This window comes from Schizosaccharomyces octosporus (assembly GCF_000150505.1).
Source record: "Schizosaccharomyces octosporus yFS286 unplaced genomic scaffold supercont6.1, whole genome shotgun sequence".
Taxonomy (NCBI): Eukaryota; Fungi; Ascomycota; class Schizosaccharomycetes; order Schizosaccharomycetales; family Schizosaccharomycetaceae; genus Schizosaccharomyces; species Schizosaccharomyces octosporus.
This window is the reverse complement of record NW_013185619.1, coordinates 3,289,539-3,308,138: the sequence shown is the minus strand read 5'-3', so window position 1 is coordinate 3,308,138 and position 18,600 is coordinate 3,289,539. Positions and strand designations below refer to the sequence as shown.

The window sequence follows — 18,600 nt, the reverse complement described above, 5'->3', positions numbered from 1 at the left end:
GTTAACGAGGGGATTTGGATACGCTATAATATTGTGTGTTTCGTAAAATACTTATCGTTCTCCAACGTTTCTATGGCGATTTTTTGTTTATTTTCAATAGTAGAGAAGTAACGGTTGCTATTGTATGGTTGCTATGTTCAGGTAGCGTAAACAAATTTGTTTATTCTCAGTTTCCTCCATTAAAACTTTCCAACTACACGAAACTCTACAGTGGGCCATTTTGTTGAAGAGAATGGCAGATATTGCTGTAAATGGGAGTGAAAGTGCTCCTTACATAACAAAATCTCCAACGAAGTTTCGTGAAAACTTTTGGGTATGTTGTCTATTATACCCCAGAAATGCAACTTTATAGTAACATCTGTGATTAGGGATCTGAAGATGCTGGCATGGATGCACTCATGACCCGTACGAAAAATTCACTTTCAACGTTGGATGCGATTAACAAGTTCTACTCAAGAAGGTATGATAACAACTCATCATGATCTATTTCGGTTGATCAGAACACGTTAATATAAACAAGAGTGATTGCTTGAGATATAAAGCATATATTTAAATCGTATTGATTTCTTTGACGTTATATTCAACGACTTAGATATAATTTAAAAAGCACAGAAAAAGGTTGCTAACGAATTGTAGAGCCGCTATCGAAAGAGAATATGCTTCAAATTTGAAGGAACTAGTTTCTAGTACCCCAAAATTTGAGGAATATGGCACTACCTATCAGAATATGGAGTCCCTGAAAACGGAGACTAGAAGCATGTCCCAGGCTCATAGTGATGTATCTAATCAAATTGAAAAAGAACTTCTAGAAAAAGTTAACGCTTATATTACTCAAACCGAACAGCAGAAATCGCTTGCTACGGATGCCATCGAAGAGCTCTATCAACAGAAGACTGCTTTGGAGATTGATCTTTCTGAAAAGTATGACGCGTATGAATACAGTGCTAACAAGCTAAATTCATACTTAAAATTGGCTTCGAAATTCACTGGTAGAGAACTGGACAAGCATAATCTCAAAGTTCGTCAAGCCGCATTGACTGTTCAAAGGACAGAAAAAGAATATCGTGAAACGAACAAGCTTTTATGTACAGTTACTCAGGACTGGGTTGATAGGTGGACTGAAATTTGCGACGCTTTTCAGCATATCGAGGAGTACCGACTTGAATTTCTCAAAACCAATATGTGGTCGTACGCAAACATTATTTCGACTGCTTGTGTCAAGGACGACGAAGCCTGTGAAAGAATTCGACTTACTTTGGAGAAAACAAATGTGGCCGATGATATTACTTTACTCATTCAAAAGGAGGCAACCGGCACAAAGATTCCGACTTTCCCTGAAGAACATAACTACTTCAAGGAAAATGGGATACAAATTGACCTTAACCAAATTGCTTCGAAAGCTCCTAGCATTTATCATAATACTTCAAGGGCTGCTTCATCTGCTTCGTTATCTACTTCTCAACCTGTTTCGTCTCCTAGGATCAAGAAAACTGATTCATTTTCGTCTGAAATCCCATCTCCTCCTACTTCTCCCTATACTGGTAAAGCACAGCCTATGAATATCGATCATTCCTTATCACCTGATATTTCGTTCAGTGTTCCCGAAGCAAAGAATGATTACCAAAAAAGTACGGACTTCAGACAATCTCCTTCAATATCTTCATTTAATACCATTCCTAGACAAACAACTGAAGTTGAAACAAATAGATTTGAACTTGGTGAACCAGCTTCGCCTTTAATTGTTCCTACTAAGCCAAGTGAACCAGTTGGTGAAGATCGGTCATCAAAAACCAACCTTGATGAAGCTATTCTCGGACAAGACTTTCCACCACCTTCCTCGAATAATAGAGCATCAAGACTATCATTTTCTCGTCATGGACAAGGTTCTCAGAGCAGTATGGGATCCATTAAACGGAAGTCGATTATGGAACGTATGGGTCGTCCCACTTCGCCATTTGTTGGATCTACATTCTCTAGTATGCGAAGCCGTAGTAATTCGCCAACCAAAGATTTTTTAAAGGAGTCGACATCACCAGCTGTTGATTCTACTCATTCGGATGAGGTGGATGATATAGATCCCAGGGCAAATGTGGTATTGAACGTTGGTCCAAATATGTTGAAGGTTGGAGATGTTCCAGAACAGTCGAATGGTTCCGAGGATAAAAGCAACGATCCCATAGCTGATGCTATGGCTCATTTAAGCATGTCAGTGAAGAGACGTCAGTCTACTTCTACCACCGGTGACAACAATGCAGGAATTAAGCCTGTCACATCTAATAATCGACTAAGCATGCTTGATTCTAATTCACGTAACCAGTCTTCTACTGATATTGATAGCCTGGCTAAAAGAAGTTCGTTAGGTGCACCTCCCGCTGCTCATACTTCTGCCCAAATGCAACGCATGAGCAATAATTTTGCAAATCAAACTAAGCGTGTCTTTGGAGAAAAACGAGGTGATGTTCCCTTGAAAGACTCACTCCGTCATAACAGAAGCAATTTGAGTAGGTCACCATCGCCCATGTTATCCAGACGAAATTCTAATGTGAGAAACGGAATGCTTGAACGTTCTACCTCATCTTTAAGTATGAGTCAGCAGGGAACAAACCCTATAAGTAGAAGTCGTGGAAACTCATTATCTGGACAAGGTTCTCGACCTTCTTCTTCACTTTCTAATCGACCACCATCTCAGCTTTCTTTGCAGCGATCTGTTTCTCCGAACCCTCTGGGACATAACCGAAGGTCTTCGATTATGAATATGCAGCGCTCTACTTCTCCAAATCCTTTGAATAGGTCGAGTGTGAATATTTCACATTCAAGGCCTTCTTCTGGAATGGACATGAGGTATAGTTCTTTAGGTGGTAGAACATCAAGGCAAACTTTGGATCGTGCCCCTACGGTTCGCTCACGATCTCCCGCTTCATCAATAAGAAGCGGTTATTCTAAAGCTGAACCTAGAGCTTCGTTTACAGCTGAAGGAGAATCTATCTTAGGGTATGTAATAGCTCTTTATGACTATAAAGCTCAAATCCCCGAAGAAATAAGTTTTCAAAAAGGAGATACTTTGATGGTACTCCGCACACAGGAAGATGGATGGTGGGATGGTGAGGTTATCAATATCATGAATCCCAAGAGGGGATTATTCCCATCTAATTTTGTGCAGACTGTTTAATAAGAAAGATGTAGGATGGCTGCATCTTTGTATATTTATGTTGTGCTGTTTGGTATCATCTCAAGATAGGAGATGATGTTGTTATGAAGCATTTAATCTATGATCGTAATTTTCTCGTTCATTCATTCTCTTTTATAACGATTTTTGAGTTTGGATCTTACTGGCGATTATCATCATGGACCATCATTTGGATATAATCGACCACTTAGAAACACTAACTTTTTTTATGTAGAACATTAACATATAATTGTTGTGTTTAAGGTAATGTATGCTAGTTGTAAGAAAAGAAGGAAAGAAAAATAAAGTATCACATTAATAAGTACGCATGAAATAGCTGAATTTGAGAAGTTGCATTTTTGACTATTGTAGAAAACAGAAGTTGTACATTGAAGCACTCTGGATAGACATTGTCACAATGAAACAGGATCTAAACTTTTAATATACTGAAACTATTGCATCGTGCTCATGTAAATGATCTTGGATATACTTCTTAGACTTTGTAGGATATCGTATTAGATTTACTTTTATTTCTTTTAGTATAATCTTGCATGTATGTAATGTAAGAAAATTGTCATCACTGTTATTGGATTAGGTTATATAGATGCGACATCTGTATAAGCATTCCGTGTACATTCTATTTACATGAATTTGCTTAACTAGAATTTGACATCTGCCTATTCCTACGTGTACATAAGACAGATTCGCAAGGTAGAAATTGATCAGTTTCGCCCTATAAATCTGGTTATTTGAAAGGTCTGATTGTTTAAGAAAGGGTCATCGGGACATTACCTGGTAAATCTCTTTTTTTCTTTTTGGTTTTATAAATTTTATATCTTGAATTAAATAAATTTGCTATCTTGAAAAGCATTTATTACTCTATTTAAATTGTATAGGGATTGTTCTTGAAGATACTTGAACTCGGAAAAGGTCCTAGTACAACATGAGCAACGTGGCCAAAACACTGAAGGGGCCATTAAAATCACCAAGGCTTGCTTTTTGTAAGTTAAGTCTAAGAAGATCATTGCTTCCGTTTGCTTTTCCTAATATTAACGAGAAATGTCTGTTACCAACGAAACGATTTCAAGTTCGAAGCTTTTCTCAAAGTAGATTTGTTAAAACCAGTGAGTTAACGAATAACTTGAAGAAAATTCAGTCTCTCGAGCGAGAGGTTGAGGAAGTGGATGTTTGTATTGTCGGTGCTGGACCAGCCGGTTTAGGTGCAGCAATCCGTATCAAGCAAGCAGCCGCAAAAATTGGTAAAGAAATTCGAGTGATTGTACTAGAAAAAGCCGCTGAGCCAGGTAATCACAGCGTTTCAGGTGCAGTTATTCAGCCAACTGCCCTTGATGAGCTCATTCCAGACTGGAGGAATGAACCACCTCGCCATTGTACTCCTGTTTCATCAGATACCATGAAATTTTTAATTCCTGGTATGCAATTCCCTATACCTGTACCTCCAGTTTTGAGTAACAAAGGAAATTACATTATGAGCTTGGCAGAATTAACCAAATGGCTAGCCGCCAAAGCTGAAGAGCTGGATGTTGAGCTGTATCCTTCTTTCGCTGCTTCAGAGGTGTTATACAATGAAGATGGGTCTGTTCGTGGTGTAGCTACAAACGATTTTGGTATTGATAGCAAAGGATTACAAAAGGATAACTTTGAGAGAGGAATGGCTTTCCATGCACCAATCACTTTATTTGCTGAAGGTGCCCGTGGGTCTTTATCTAAATCGGTTATCCAGCGCTTTGATCTTCAGAAGGATAGTGAGCCTCAAACATATGGCTTAGGTATTAAGGAAGTATGGCGCGTACCTGACGAAAACTTTAGGAATGGTGAGGTTGCCCATACCCTTGGCTGGCCATTACGGAATGATACTTATGGTGGTGGATTCATGTACCAATTTGGAGACAACTACGTGTCTGTAGGATTGGTAGTTGGCTTGGATTATCCCAATCCGTATGTGTCTCCGGCTTCTGAATTTCAGAGGATGAAACAAAATCCATTTTTTGCTAAAGTTTTGAAAGGAGGAACATGTTTGGAATATGCCGCTCGTAGTTTAAACGAGGGAGGTTATCAGTCTATTCCCAAATTGGTATTTCCAGGTGGTGCTTTAATCGGGTGCAGTGCTGGATTTGTTAATGTTGCAAAGATCAAAGGTACACACACAGCTATGAAGTCCGGTATGGTCGCTGCTGATGCAATTGTCAAAGCTTTTAATACTGATGATGTTGGTAAAACGCTTACGATTAATGATTATGAAGAAAACCTTAAAAACTCTTTCGTTTTTAAAGAACTGTATTCCGTACGTAATGTGCGACCATCATTTCATGCATTTCCCTTTTTAGGAAACTATGGTGGCATGATATATTCGGCTCTAGATTCGTACCTGCTGAAAGGTAAAGTACCTTGGACATTTAGCCACAAAAAAAGCGATGCTGCAGTTACAGCTAAGGCCTCTTCATATAAACCCATAGATTACCCTAAACCTGACAATGTCCTATCATTTGATACACCAACATCTGTCGCTCGTTCAGGTACTATGCATGCCGAGAACCAGCCTTGTCATTTGTTTGATACTCGTCCTAATGATCGACAAGATGCTTATCGACTCTACAAAGGTGTTGAAAATCGTTTCTGTCCAGCTGGTGTCTACGAATACGTTGACGATGAGACACTACCTACTGGAAAGCGATTTGTTATTAATTCTCAAAACTGTGTTCATTGCAAAGTAAGTTTTTAAGTTTACCGTGTTTTTACTTACGACGAAATTTAGACTTGTGACATAAAAGATCCTCTTCAAGGCATCAAATGGAAAACACCCCAGGGCGGTGATGGTCCGAGTAAGTGGAAATATACGTGCTCTTTTACTAACGTTTTAGAACAAACTTTGACATAGTAAATTCCACAGGGTTTCACATGCGTTCCCATAGTTCTTTGCTTTATTTTTCTATAAAAGAGATTCTATGCTATAACAATAATGTATATTAATAACGCTTTAATTAATAAAATCTGCATCCATTTAAACATTTAAAAGATACGTAACAACATATAAATGCATGATGAAATTAGTAAGTATCTTTAACATTGCTCTTCCTTCTGTTATTTTGCTCTTTGACAGCGTTCCAGAATCCTTTCTCCAATAATATGGAAATATGCTCAATAGACATACCTGCTAACTCTGGATACGTAAAGAAACAAGTAATTAAACCGACTAAGCAAAATCCAGCATATAATCCAAAAGTGCCAACTGAAGTAATAGACTCCATCATTGTCAAAAAAGTGGCACTGACAATTAAGTTTCCGGACCAGTTTACAGCCGTAGAAAATCCTGTTCCCAAAGCACGCACTTCCATCGGAAATAATTCGGCTTGCTGCCAAGGTATGTTACCAATACCGAACGCATAACTAGCCAAGAAGACAATGATGGAAACTAAAATTATGTATTTAAATGCAGTCTTTTTGAGTTCCAGAAAATGATATGAAATTGCACAGACTGCAAGGGAGATTATCATAGTAGTAGCACTGCACAGTAAAATCCGTCTTCTACCAATTCGATCGATGAACATAAATGCAAGTATCGTAAATAAAAAGTTAGTCGCACCAACGACTATACTAATTTGTATGGAATTGTGAAAGCCAACGCTTTGGAAAAGAATTGCCGAAAAATATTGAATGGCATTTGTACCAGAGAACTGTTGAAAGGCTTGAAGGAAACATGCAATAAACAACGAGCGTCGATTAGAAGGGACTGAAAAAAGACGTTTAAAAGAGTACTTCAATCTCTGAAATTGGTTTCCTTCCAAAGTGCCAAAATTCATGCCTTCTTGAATTAAAGTGACCTTGTAGGCAATCTCACCCGGTTTAGCATTTGGATGGATTCTCGACATAATCGTATACACTTTTTCAACATGATTTTGCTTTAATAGGTACCGGGGAGACTCTGGTGTCCAGAAGAGTGGAATGAGTTGGCATAGCGCTGGTAAAGCACCTAATCCCATCATGATGCGCCAACCTTGATTTACGTTTTCAAATGCCGCATTTAATGCATAAGCTAGCAATTGACCTCCAGTAATAAAAACAACGTAGATAATTACAAGTCGACCACGCATATGAGCTGGTGCCAATTCTGTGATATACATAGGAACAATTAAGGACGCTAATCCAATGCCCCATCCAACAACAAAACGACCAGCGACTAAAGTTGCAATGTTTCTTGATACTGCCATAATGATAGATCCCAATACGAATATACCATCGGCATATATGAGTAAGCGCTTTCTACCCAGTAAATCTGCAAGCCAACCAGAAGTAATACCAGATAATAAAGCTGCAAATGGAGTTGCAGACGTAATAAGTTCTCGCTGTTTGGAGCTTAATTCCTTTCCCAAATCCGAACCGATAACTGCTAAAGCACCTGAAATTACACCAGTGTCATATCCAAATAATAAGCCAGAAATACCAGCAACTGTTGAAAGTATCCAAATCCAACTGCTAATCTTTTCTTCATGGAATCCTTCAGGAGCAACTTCATCCACTGGATCAATTCTGCCTAAGGAGGTATCCACATTCGTGTTATTATCCTGGATACGCACGTCCTCTATACTTAATCGCCCATCATCCAACTTTCTGTTTAAAGATTGGTAAGTAGTCAACGGATTTAGGTCGTCCTTCGAACCCCCGAACGTAGTCGAGAATGTTGCAAGAGGAATTCCTTTAGTCTCCATAAAAAAGGTTTTCGAAGGTATAAAAAAAAGAAAGTATTGTTATAATATCGCTAACTTCTCTTGTCTTGTTCAATAACGGCGATGTTGTTGAATTAATCTGAATCTATAGCTAAAGCTTTCAAATATGACTTGGTTTCGTAATGTATGTTTAATTGATTTCTTTCAGCGGTCTGAATTAAAAAGTAGTAAGTGGTAGGTAAAAGGACAATGCTCGATCAGTAAAAAGGAATATCACTTTGTAAGATAACAGTTATCAATATCTACTAAGTTGAAAGGAAAGTACTGTTAATTGGACATACTCTTTCAAAGCAAATTCACTGGAATTTGTTAAATTAATAAGACCGTATAAATATATTAAAATAGATATTAAAACTAAAAGCACATTTCGTTAACCAGCGTAAGTGTTAGGCATTGATCAATGCTTCGTTATTAAATAAGTTTTGCCAAAAATCCCAGATATATCATAAGCTCTGATCATCGGTATGTTAACGTTACAGGTGTATAATTATAGTAATTGGGTTAGTATAAAATGGGCCAGGTCGGCGTTTTTCCAGTAATTGGAATGAGCATTCATTGCAGAAACATAACTGTAAGATGCGTCCAGTGATCCTTCTTGCAACATAAAGTCAACGCGGCCAGTTTTATTTAAACGATACATTCTTTCATCAATTTGATATGCTTGATTGCCTTCCCCAACAACCTGTTCTTTATGGTTGGCGGTGGCTTCGTTAAAGACTGATGCATAACTAAGGGACTTTAAAATCAAAGTATTTGCGATACCAGAACGTAATCCAGATAGTATATTTAATGCACCATCCGCGAGTCTGTGACCAACACCTAAACCATTCTCATTACTGTAAGGTCTAAAGTGCGGAATACTTTGAGGCTTTAAATGTGACATATTTTTCACTATAAGAGGTTCAACCCGATAGCTAATGGGATCAGTTGGATGAAATATATTGTAAAAATTGTTGCAGCGGAGAACAGAAACGGTTGAATCAACGTGATTTTCTGAACAACTGACACTCCTAGCAATACCGCTGCGAGGTGTTGGCCCTGCTATCCGCTTTCCGTTTAACATTTGAAAAAGACCAAGGGGGCTACCGAGTGTAAAAAAATTATTAACAGGAAAATCAAGCTGGAGCCGAGGATACCTTATGTTTCCCTGAAACCGGACTATGTCGAATAAAATCAAGGCACCTAATGAATGTCCTAGCAAAGAAACTTGACCGTGAAATGAGGGATTATTCTTTAAATAAAGGTGATAAAGACGGTTGAGACGTTTAACAACAGCAACCAAAATTCTTTCCCTGTAGTTTGGTTGGCAGTATAGCAAAACATCCAACAAAACATCGGAAATAATGCTCCTTAGGCCTACAACCGTTGGTATATTGATACTTTCTAGCGTGGGATTAGGATCTTCGCTCAAATCATCGAGAGCAAGATCTTTTGAAATATCAAAATATTCGGATTCTTCTTCTTCATTAAATTCAGATTTACTGTCACGTGCCATACCAAAATGAATATCCTGGCGCCATAGTAATGGTAAGCATTGAATTCCATTTCCGCCACCTCTAAAATTAGGGTATAAAGCTTGCAGATCAGGTGAAGCGTTGAACGTCTTCTTTAATGTTTTTCGAAATTCATTAATGTCTCTTACGAAATTCACCGTTTCCACGCGCTCGCCCATCTTTTGTCCAATACCATGGCAACAGAGAATAAGGTGATTAATTTCACGATCCGGAGTCGATTTTATATGTGCGGCATCTGAAGAAATAGGGATTTCCGACGCCGATTCGGTCAAAGAAGGTGAAAGTAAATCATTTGGTTCAGACGAATCATTAACTAATGTGCTTGAAGAGCTGAAATCAGCTACTGCAGAATTTGCAGCAGACCTGAAATCTGGAGTTGCGGCCATGGAGGAAGAATTATCGTATCCTCGGATTAACTTATCACTTCGATGGTTAGCAGAATAAGATATTTTTGTAAAAATTTTTGTCGACACATTTCGATAGAAGCCTCCAAAGTGCATTTTGGCGCTTCTTTCTCCGGAATATTCAATAAATGCTCCAGTGTATTTTCCAAGTAGAGCCCAAGTTTTTCCCTGAGTTGACATGGATTGATCATCTTTTTCTTCAGTTTTTTCTCTGTGAGGACATATATTCAAATATCCTTCCTCAATCTGTAATGCTAAATTCTCTTCGCATGGATACAATTTATCGCCTCGGGCATAAAACCAGGTTCCTCTTAAAATACGAAAAACAGGTCCATCCCAATAAATCGGAAACAGCTCTCTTGATACTACATTAACGGCATACAAATAATCCTCATTTACCCTAATTGTGTCCGACTGCCCATCTTGGTCTTCTGTGTTTTGGTAAGCAGCTTCGATCCGGTCAGAGTCTTCGACAGAAAATGGTTTGAAGTTTTTTGATTTTTTTGTTTCTAAAACTCCAGTTTTTGACTTTCGTACTGGCCGATCTATCGCATAAAACCACTGAACCCGAAGGTAGGGTGCATCAGCAACGGACTTTGACAATTGATGTCTAAATGGGACTTTAGGAGGCTGCACATGCTTCAATGGCCATTCTGTTCGACCTTCCATCTTATTGACCGGAATTTTTTCCCAGATTTTAGTCACAATTACTGTTTCGTTAGGTGCACCATAGGCTTTAGGTAATAGTGACAAGGCAAGATTTGCGTTGAGGGAGAGTTACTCATATAGTATGTATCTAAAATGGAGAATATAATATAGAGTTGAAATATCTTTAAAAAAAAAGGAATCAATGGAAAAAGAGTATAGTTACGTTAATTTATTCCATACGTAGACGTTCTAATTAAAACATAGCGACGCATTTTAAGCAAACATAAAAAGAAGAAATATTCATTAAAAAGGAATTACTATATTTAAAAATCCGGTTCCATAATACATAAACAGCATCTCCATAAAAAAAAACATCTCCAATTTTACTAACCTATTTTTAGGTTGTTATTAAAAACCCCAGCAACACTACTTCAGTATTCTTCTACATTAGGCGATGATGCACGAGCTGAAGTCTGATTATGTACCATCTGAGAACGGTAAAATTCAGAAACCTGTTCGCTTGTGGTAGCATCCTCCCAATTTTTATCTTCACGCACTCGAACAAATCGAGGGAACCGAAGACTAATCCCTTTATCCTCTTGAATATAACCAATGGCAGCTTTATAGACAGGAGAAAGTGAAAGATCGGCAGTCAGAACCTCCCACAAGTACTTCGGCTCAAACCAAACGTCAGGCTGGTGAGGAGGAGCCTCACTATGAGAATAAAAATCTTTTTTCTTTGGAATGACAATTTGGCTCAATTGTTTATGAAATTGTTCCAATTGCTCTTCTGAAAAGCCAGTACCTAATTTGCAAACTGTTTGTATAGTCTCTGAATCAGGGTCATGACAACCCAAAAGAAAAGCACCATATACAGAAGTTCTCTTACCTCTTCCATGATAGGCCCCAACAACAATTAGATCAAGTGAATCACCCACGCCTGAAAGGTAATCTTTCTTTATCTTTAACCAATGTCGAGATCTTTTCGACGGTTCATAACGAGATTCTGGTCCTTCAAGCATTTTGACCATAAGACCTTCGCAAGAATCTTTAACAGATTCTTCAAGGAATTCCTGGATTGACTCAACAGACTGTTGATCGCTGCGCTTAGCAAAATCAAACTCTCCGGTGACTGGTTGAAACATTGAGTACAAGTGCTTTCGGCGCTCTGAAAATGGAGCGTCCAACAAAGACTGACCGTTCAAATAGAGTATATCGAAAGCAAAAAGACCTGCTCGAACTTTGATTTCTTCCAACTTCACGTCTTTCCTTTTACGTGTAGCCAGTTTTTGGAAGGGAAGAATTCTATTCTCTTCCTTATCCCAGGCAATAGCTTCGCAGTCAAGGATAAAGCTTTTAGCTTCTGGTTTTCTCCATTTGGGTACAGACGCCATGATATCAGGATAACGGACAGACATATCTTCGGAGTTTCGAGAGAATACGTAGAATTTTCCGTCTTCAGTATAATGAACTTGAGCACGCTCCCCGTCGTATTTGTATTCGCAAGTAAAAGTGGCTTGATCAAAAGTATCCAAAACTTCTGAAAACTGCTTGGTAGGTTTTGCAAGCATTGGCTTCGTAGGAACACCAGGGGTAAGTTTACATGTTTCTCGTAGGTTTTCAACTCCATGTTCAATGAGCTGAGGTACAATGATGTCGTAGGAAGGTACTTGGGAATAAACGTCGCGAAGAGTCTGCTCAGCATGAATGCGGTCCGATTGCGATAATTGAACGTGCTTCTTATCAGCATGGTACTGTGCACAAGCATTGGCCAAAGAAACAAGAATGGTTTTTTCCGCTAATTGTAGACGTAACTTTCCTTCGAGAGCTCTAATAAGGTATTTTGGCTCAGCACCTTGACAAGAGCTCAGCAATCGTTTGATCAGACCGATTTTTCGATTCTGTGATTGATTACCAGACATCTGAGCAATTGATTTTAGAGAATCAAACAGAAAAGGTAGAGTTAGTGCAGCAGGTTGAAACATTGTCGGCTGATTCTGGCGCGATGACTGCGCAACAAGGCCTAAATCTCCCACTTTATGGAAAGCTTGCTTAATTTGTTGAAGGGTTTGGCCAGTCGACTCGGCAACGGCTTTCATAATAATACTTTCACCTATGCCAAGTTCGATTCCTGAATAATCAGGACCCAGCTAATTTCCAATTAGTATATCTTCTATTAATAATAGTTGTTACTCTACAATACCTTATTGATGCTTAAGTAAACCGAAGTAAGTAAATCATCGGGATGGTTACGCAGAATGGAGAAAAAATAAGTACCCATAATATCAATAATTTCCAACCGTTTTGATGTTTTCTCAATTTTCGTGAAAGTGGAAACCATGTCTGCGAACGTTGCGTGAGACTTTTTCTTTTCCTGTTTTTTTGTAGATTCTAGCGGTGTTTCAGCAATAGGAGGAATATCCGAAGGAGTAGTATCTCCTTCAGAAATGGGATTAGATGATGAGGAAGTAGACGAGGCTGAGGACTGGTCATTGACCTTTGAACGTTTGACTTCCATAGTGTCTGACGCATCTTTATCCTCCTCTTTTAAACTTTCCAACACATCTGACCTTCGTTTCTCTCCGTTATTCGTTAATTTTTCATTTTTTAGTGCCACTGTAACATTCTTTTTCTCCTTTACTGTTTGAGAAGTGGTTTCATTTTCAGAAACCGCTGGAGGAGTGGATATTCGTTTTTTACGCGCATCTTCTGGACCCAAAGTGAAGAACTTGCTAACACTGGTAAACGAAAGCTTCTAAGACGTACTTACCTAATATTAGATTGTCTTCCTGACATGGGTTTGAACCACAAAGACCGCCTAAAGTGTCGAAGGTGTCTGAAGATATCTCTCATGTCGGATTTACTATATAGAGCCGAACGCTAGTCAAAGCGACTGTATAGGGTAGAACGGTCCAACACGCAATTGAGTAAACAAATGAGAGTAAATAAATATACTGCTAAAATATCTATAAAATGAGTGGAATTTCTGGTTAACTTTCAGTGTCGTTTTTGTATTTCATACATCGAAGTTGAGAAGGGAAACTATGTGCTTATGAGTAGCTGAAGGCATAATTTTTGTCAAAGAGAATGACTTCAATGTGAGGCAAGAGTATTGAGTTTATTTTTTGTGCGTTGCAAAGCCAAGTTCACAGAAATAAAAAGAAACTTCTTTATTGATTTCTACTGTATTTCTTCTAAAAGATCGGTAACAGATCGGCTTGTTTATGGTTGTAAGCTTTACCCGAATTTTATGAATTTGACCAAACGAAAGTCCCAGAATTCACGACTACTTACTTATGCTATGTTGCTTCTTAAATTAATATGGATTTTTCTTTACTATTAGAAAATAAATACAATTTAATTATTCCTTGCAATGCAGATTCAACCGATTTTCAGTCCTCCCAATCTCGTTTTGTTACTTCACATACGGTAACGACAAACATTGTGGTGCGATTGCAACTATCATTCTCTCTCAGAGCCTATACCTCTGCTGGCATTGAAGTTTGAACTTGTCTAGGAAAATTGTGATCAATTCTTTGACAGTTCACCTTCATTTCTTTATTTACTCGTTAGCTTTCATCTGAAAATTCGTTTGAGACATCGCTACGATTTCCTCTTTGAAGGCAACCGAATTGGAACGTCAGCCATTGCTACCAATTCCCTTTATTTGATATCTTTTTCTAAACATTTAATTCTTTTTTTTTTGGATTTTAGGTTGAATACTCATATTTTAACTTTGACTTTTGTTGTTCACTAGTATTCGCGAATATGTTGTCCCGTAGCGCCTATCGTCTTCTTTCTAGAAATGTGTTCAAACAGGGTGGTAAGTGTTTCCAGTCGAACTTACACTCTCCTTCTTCCAAACTACCCTTTTATCAACGTCATTGGAAACTTCTGAGCTTGATTACCAGTTTCTCTGCTGGTTGGATAATTTATGACATTTCCGATGTTCGAAGCTTCATTCATGGACGCATTGAAATGCCACTATTTCATGCTTTTACTTCTCCAGAATTCTCTCACAGTGTCGCTGTCATGGCTGCTTCTTGGGGCATTACCCCTCGTGATTTTACTCCTGACGATCAAGCTTTAGCTGTAGAACTCTGGGGAAAGAAATTCTCAAATCCCGTCGGTTTAGCTGCTGGTTTTGACAAACAAGCTGATGCTATACCTGGCTTATTGAATTTTGGATTTTCGTATCTTGAAGTTGGTTCGGTTACTCCTTTACCTCAACCTGGTAATCCTAAACCCAGATACTTTCGCTTGAAGCCCGATTTGGCCGTGGTTAACCGCTATGGATTCAACTCAGAAGGCCATGAAGTCATTCTCGAGAAGATACAGAAACGTATTCGTAAACATATATCTAAAAACAAGCCCGAACTCTTGAAATCCTATGACGAGAACCCTGCTGCCTACACGGATCCTTCCGTTCTTGGTGTCCCACGTAGTTTGCTTCCCAACAAGTATTTAGGTATTAACTTGGGAAAGAACAAAAATGGAAATGAGGTGGAAGACTACGTTACTGGTGTCCGCAAATTCGGTAACTATGCCGATGTTTTGGTTATTAATGTTTCTTCTCCCAACACCCCTGGTCTCCGTAGTCTCCAGAGAAAGTCTGCCTTGACCGAACTTTTGTCCGCTGCCGTTACTGAACGCAATAAGTTGAATGCTCCAAATCCTCCTCTAGTAGTTAAGATTGCTCCCGATTTATCCGAAACCGAGCTTTCCGACATTGCTGCTGTGTTGAAAAAGTGCAAGGTTGACGGTGTTATTGTCGGCAATACTACCATTCAACGCCCAGATACTCTGAAATCTACGAAACATGTTGAAGAGACCGGTGGTTTGTCTGGTCCTCCTTTAAAGCCGATTACTTTGAATACCCTCCGTACTTTGCGTAAACATTTATCTTCCGACATCCCCATAATCGGATGTGGTGGAATATCTAGTGGTAAAGATGCCATTGAATATGCTCGTGCTGGTGCTTCTATGGTTCAAGTGTACACGGCACTTGGCTATGATGGACCCGTTGTCGCCCATAAGATCAAGCAAGAGATTCTTGCAGAATTGAATGGAAAGCGTTGGGTCGATATCATCGGTAAGGAAGAATAAATGCTTGCTACCTTGCTGTTCGTGCTAGGTTGTTGAAGTCGAAATTTTAGAATTTAAAATGTACATATCTTTTTGGTCCTCAACTTAAGAAAAAATAATCTATACTTTCACCATATCATAATATTAGTTATTAATACTTCATAGAAATAATATTGAACTTAATACTTCGTTTCATTTTCGTATATACGAGATAATTTGGATTTGCATGAAGGAGAGAGTATTCCCATTAAGCTAAACCATATTTTATATTTGTAATTAATTGGCTATACTTTTAATAAAAGTTCCTTTTATACATTGAATCAAAAAGCCGAAGATGAAATAAGTTCTTGAGAAATATATCGTTGACGTTAGTAATCCGATCTTTCCCATAGCAAATTACAGTAGAACCATGTTTCGTGGAAAAGCTTCGTCCCTTTTAAGAACTTCTGTTCAAAGAAATCTTACATTAAAGAAAAAAACAATAACTCTAAGCAACAGCTTTCCCAAGCGATTTAATCAGACTGGCTCCGTTTTTGGGGCCAAAGCTGTTCCATCATGGAGTCAACTGGCCTCTATATTATCGGGTGCAGCTGGTTTATCACTTTTCTTTGGATTTTACCTTGGAAAGAAAGTACTTAACGATTCCAAATCCGATTCAGACAATGAGCCTTATATTGGAGAGCATGTTCGAACAGAAACTCAAGGTAAGAAGAAGGTTAGAAAAATGCCCATATGTTACTAACGTTTTCAAAGCTTTCAATGAACCCTATATGCAACAACATCGTACGGAAGATAAAATCGAAGCAAGGTTAGAGGAAAAGGAGAACGAGTTGGCCGAAAAAGCATTAAAACCCAAACTGTCAGAAGAACAAATGAAAGATGACCAAAAAGAAAATAACGTTGAAAACAATTTCAATTCCAGTGGTGAGGTTCCTGACGAAAAAAGTTTGAATGACGAAGAGACCATTGGAAAACAATTGGAGGAAGTCGAAGAAGAAGGCAAGGAAGAGTCGGCATTTGATCCTGAGACTGGTGAAATTAACTGGGATTGCCCCTGCTTGGGAGGAATGGCTCACGGTCCCTGTGGTGAAGAGTTCAAGTCTGCCTTTAGTTGTTTTGTTTACTCAAAAAGTGAGCCCAAAGGCATGGAATGTCTCGAAAAGTTTCAGGCTATGCAAGCTTGTTTCCAAAGACATCCTGAAGTGTACAAAGATCTGACGACCGACAAAGAGGAAGTAGAAACAAGTGAAGATTCTACGAATGATACTAAGACACCTTTAAATGAGAAATCGGCTGTTAGCGACGAAATCAAAGAATCATCTCCCTCACCTACAGAAAGCACTAACGGTGGTCATTAATTTGCTTGAAATAATTCTGTGCATGGCGTTTTTGAGCGATAAAATTATTTATCAAGTTTTGGACGAATGAAACAGTAAATGATTTTTGGGAATTTTCGTAATTTTTAACATATGAAGCTTTGTTTTTAGTTCTGTAAAAGGAATAGGTACCTACTACTTAAAAAACCAAATCAATCATACTTTACTATAATTGACCCTTTGAGAGGACGTGATAGCATGAAATAGCTGAGCTTAACGATGCTACATATAGTAAGCGAAGTTGATATAATGTTTTATTTGAACAAATGATCTCAAGCCAGATAAACTAGTTAGAAATTGTAGTCGTGGGTTTCATTAATAACCGGTGACTGCATAAAGCATAAGTAATAAAGGTAATCATTTCATTGATTATTCATAATAAGGTGGCGGAGAGAGAAAAGTTCATTAGAAGCATAAAATTGAATCTGTACTGAACATCCAAGCAGCAATATTCCATAAAATAATTAAAGCAATGCGTTACAAATTAACGAATAAAAAAGAGAAGCGTCCAAACTCAGCTGGAGAAGAAAACGAAATATTAACCAATGGAAATAATTTGAATAATAAATTACGGTGGATCGGGCGTTCATTCAAGAGGAGATACACTGTTCGAATTTCAGTCGGGCATACTCAACAGAGAATTAGAGAAGGGTCAATATAAATAAACTAAGATCTGAAGCGTATTGTGCGATGGAGGCCAATAGGAAATTAAGGAAAAAATCTATGGTGAATCGAAAAAAAAGAAATAGAATAGTTTATGAAGGGAAAAAAAAGCCAGAAGTTATCCAATAACAAGTAGAAATTGAATGAGGTTATCAATCGTTCTTCTCTTCGCTCTCTTCCTTTTCGGCATTCTTCTTGGCGTCGTTGATGATTTTATTGTCATAGTCACTGCGTTCCCGTTCATAGCGATCTTTGTCTTCGCGTGCTCTCTCTTCATAGGGCTATTCATAGAATGTAAGCGATAAGAATATAAAAAAAACTTTTAAACGAACTCTCGCCTGAATTGCTCTTCTCAAAACATGTTGTTGTCGTGTAGCTGGCTCTCAGCTAAAAAAATCATCTGCTGGCATGGAACTTCATATGTTTTTGAACAATTTTTTAAAGAATTCCTTTATTTATACATACCGCACGTTTATCTCCTGTTAATTCTTTCCACTTCTTTCCTAAAAGAGAACCAATGGCTCCTACAACGCGTTAGCAACGATTTTCCAACCAATATGAAAACAATTGATAAAAAAGAACACCTGTTCTATTTTAATTCGTACCAAAGGAAGCATCAGGGTTTTCGGTTTTTACTTTCTCTCTGTTCGCGATCGAAAAGAACATAAACGCAGACATGTTTCTCTTCGGGGCATTAGGGTCTTTCTTTTTGCTTGATTTAGGTGCTCTTGGCATTGTACTAGACGCGTTTTTTGGTGAAAAGGAACAAACTATGTAATAGTAGTTAAGTGTAAACAGCACGAATAATTCTGCCATTAAAAAGTATGCCTTCTTATCCCCACACAGTGATGTAAACAAATCCGTTGATAACAACATCCGTGCACCTCACAATCACTTCTTCTTTGTAAGGCAACCAATCTACCCCCACATAAAGCTTTATCCAAATATCCCACATAAGTACCTTGTGGTGGTTTCAAGTAAGTCTTACACCATGGGAAC

General features: G+C 38.3%; 8 protein-coding genes across 8 annotated transcripts; 4 read left to right on the top strand and 4 right to left on the bottom strand.

The window, feature by feature from the left end:
* Window positions 1–182: 182 nt before the first annotated feature.
* Window positions 183–3,559, top strand: SOCG_02301 (cell division control protein Cdc15). The gene is made up of 3 exons (XM_013160794.1): window positions 183–313; window positions 369–460; window positions 637–3,559. Exons 1-3 carry the CDS (start codon window positions 233–235, stop codon window positions 3,167–3,169), a joined length of 2,706 nt encoding a protein of 901 aa, XP_013016248.1. The 5' UTR covers window positions 183–232; the 3' UTR covers window positions 3,170–3,559.
* A 153-nt stretch (window positions 3,560–3,712) lies between these two features.
* On the top strand, window positions 3,713–6,183 carry SOCG_02300 (electron transfer flavoprotein- ubiquinone oxidoreductase). The gene is made up of 3 exons (XM_013160793.1): window positions 3,713–5,897; window positions 5,943–6,009; window positions 6,049–6,183. The coding sequence occupies exons 1-3, from the start codon at window positions 4,110–4,112 to the stop codon at window positions 6,063–6,065; spliced, it is 1,872 nt and encodes a 623-aa protein (XP_013016247.1). The 5' UTR covers window positions 3,713–4,109; the 3' UTR covers window positions 6,066–6,183.
* On the bottom strand, window positions 6,058–8,167 carry SOCG_02299 (MFS myo-inositol transporter). The gene has a single exon (XM_013160792.1). It carries the CDS (start codon window positions 7,891–7,893, stop codon window positions 6,235–6,237), a length of 1,659 nt encoding a protein of 552 aa, XP_013016246.1. The 5' UTR covers window positions 7,894–8,167; the 3' UTR covers window positions 6,058–6,234.
* On the bottom strand, window positions 8,104–10,577 carry SOCG_02298 (phospholipase). Its single transcript, XM_013160791.1, has one exon. It carries the CDS (start codon window positions 10,496–10,498, stop codon window positions 8,399–8,401), a length of 2,100 nt encoding a protein of 699 aa, XP_013016245.1. The 5' UTR covers window positions 10,499–10,577; the 3' UTR covers window positions 8,104–8,398.
* A 117-nt stretch (window positions 10,578–10,694) lies between these two features.
* Window positions 10,695–13,330, bottom strand: SOCG_02297 (ATP-dependent DNA ligase Cdc17; the record flags this gene model as incomplete). Its single annotated transcript, XM_013160790.1, has 3 exons — window positions 10,695–12,627; window positions 12,681–13,209; window positions 13,248–13,330. 3 exons carry the CDS (start codon window positions 13,328–13,330, stop codon window positions 10,909–10,911), a joined length of 2,331 nt encoding a protein of 776 aa, XP_013016244.1. The 3' UTR covers window positions 10,695–10,908.
* Window positions 13,331–13,913: 583 nt separating this feature from the next.
* SOCG_02296 (dihydroorotate dehydrogenase Ura3) lies at window positions 13,914–15,753 on the top strand. The gene has a single exon (XM_013160789.1). It carries the CDS (start codon window positions 14,246–14,248, stop codon window positions 15,581–15,583), a length of 1,338 nt encoding a protein of 445 aa, XP_013016243.1. The 5' UTR covers window positions 13,914–14,245; the 3' UTR covers window positions 15,584–15,753.
* On the bottom strand, window positions 15,312–18,416 carry SOCG_02294 (high-mobility group non-histone chromatin protein). The gene is made up of 3 exons (XM_013160787.1): window positions 18,207–18,416; window positions 18,067–18,125; window positions 15,312–17,882 (listed from the first exon to the last, which is right to left on the bottom strand). Exons 1-3 carry the CDS (start codon window positions 18,334–18,336, stop codon window positions 17,754–17,756), a joined length of 318 nt encoding a protein of 105 aa, XP_013016241.1. The 5' UTR covers window positions 18,337–18,416; the 3' UTR covers window positions 15,312–17,753.
* SOCG_02295 (TIM22 inner membrane protein import complex subunit Tim40) lies at window positions 15,925–17,302 on the top strand. The gene is made up of 2 exons (XM_013160788.1): window positions 15,925–16,266; window positions 16,316–17,302. Exons 1-2 carry the CDS (start codon window positions 15,972–15,974, stop codon window positions 16,918–16,920), a joined length of 900 nt encoding a protein of 299 aa, XP_013016242.1. The 5' UTR covers window positions 15,925–15,971; the 3' UTR covers window positions 16,921–17,302.
* Window positions 18,417–18,600: the final 184 nt, after the last annotated feature.

Bases quoted from the DNA above. Each gene is read 5' to 3' on its own strand.
- SOCG_02301 (XM_013160794.1), top strand. From the start codon at position 233: ATGGCAGATATTGCTGTAAATGGGAGTGAAAGTGCTCCTTACATAACA. The intron at 314-368 runs GTATGTTGTCTA...ATCTGTGATTAG, and splicing joins AGTTTCGTGAAAACTTTTGG to GGATCTGAAGATGCTGGCAT. The intron at 461-636 runs GTATGATAACAA...AACGAATTGTAG, and splicing joins AACAAGTTCTACTCAAGAAG to AGCCGCTATCGAAAGAGAAT.
- SOCG_02300 (XM_013160793.1), top strand. From the start codon at position 4,110: ATGAGCAACGTGGCCAAAACACTGAAGGGGCCATTAAAATCACCAAGG. The intron at 5,898-5,942 runs GTAAGTTTTTAA...GACGAAATTTAG, and splicing joins AAAACTGTGTTCATTGCAAA to ACTTGTGACATAAAAGATCC.
- SOCG_02299 (XM_013160792.1), bottom strand. From the start codon at position 7,893: ATGGAGACTAAAGGAATTCCTCTTGCAACATTCTCGACTACGTTCGGG.
- SOCG_02298 (XM_013160791.1), bottom strand. From the start codon at position 10,498: ATGGAAGGTCGAACAGAATGGCCATTGAAGCATGTGCAGCCTCCTAAA.
- SOCG_02296 (XM_013160789.1), top strand. From the start codon at position 14,246: ATGTTGTCCCGTAGCGCCTATCGTCTTCTTTCTAGAAATGTGTTCAAA.
- SOCG_02295 (XM_013160788.1), top strand. From the start codon at position 15,972: ATGTTTCGTGGAAAAGCTTCGTCCCTTTTAAGAACTTCTGTTCAAAGA. The intron at 16,267-16,315 runs GTAAGAAGAAGG...ACGTTTTCAAAG, and splicing joins TGTTCGAACAGAAACTCAAG to CTTTCAATGAACCCTATATG.
- SOCG_02294 (XM_013160787.1), bottom strand. From the start codon at position 18,336: ATGCCAAGAGCACCTAAATCAAGCAAAAAGAAAGACCCTAATGCCCCG. The intron at 18,126-18,206 runs GTACGAATTAAA...AACGCGTTGTAG, and splicing joins AAACCCTGATGCTTCCTTTG to GAGCCATTGGTTCTCTTTTA. The intron at 17,883-18,066 runs GTATGTATAAAT...TTCTATGAATAG, and splicing joins TAACAGGAGATAAACGTGCG to CCCTATGAAGAGAGAGCACG.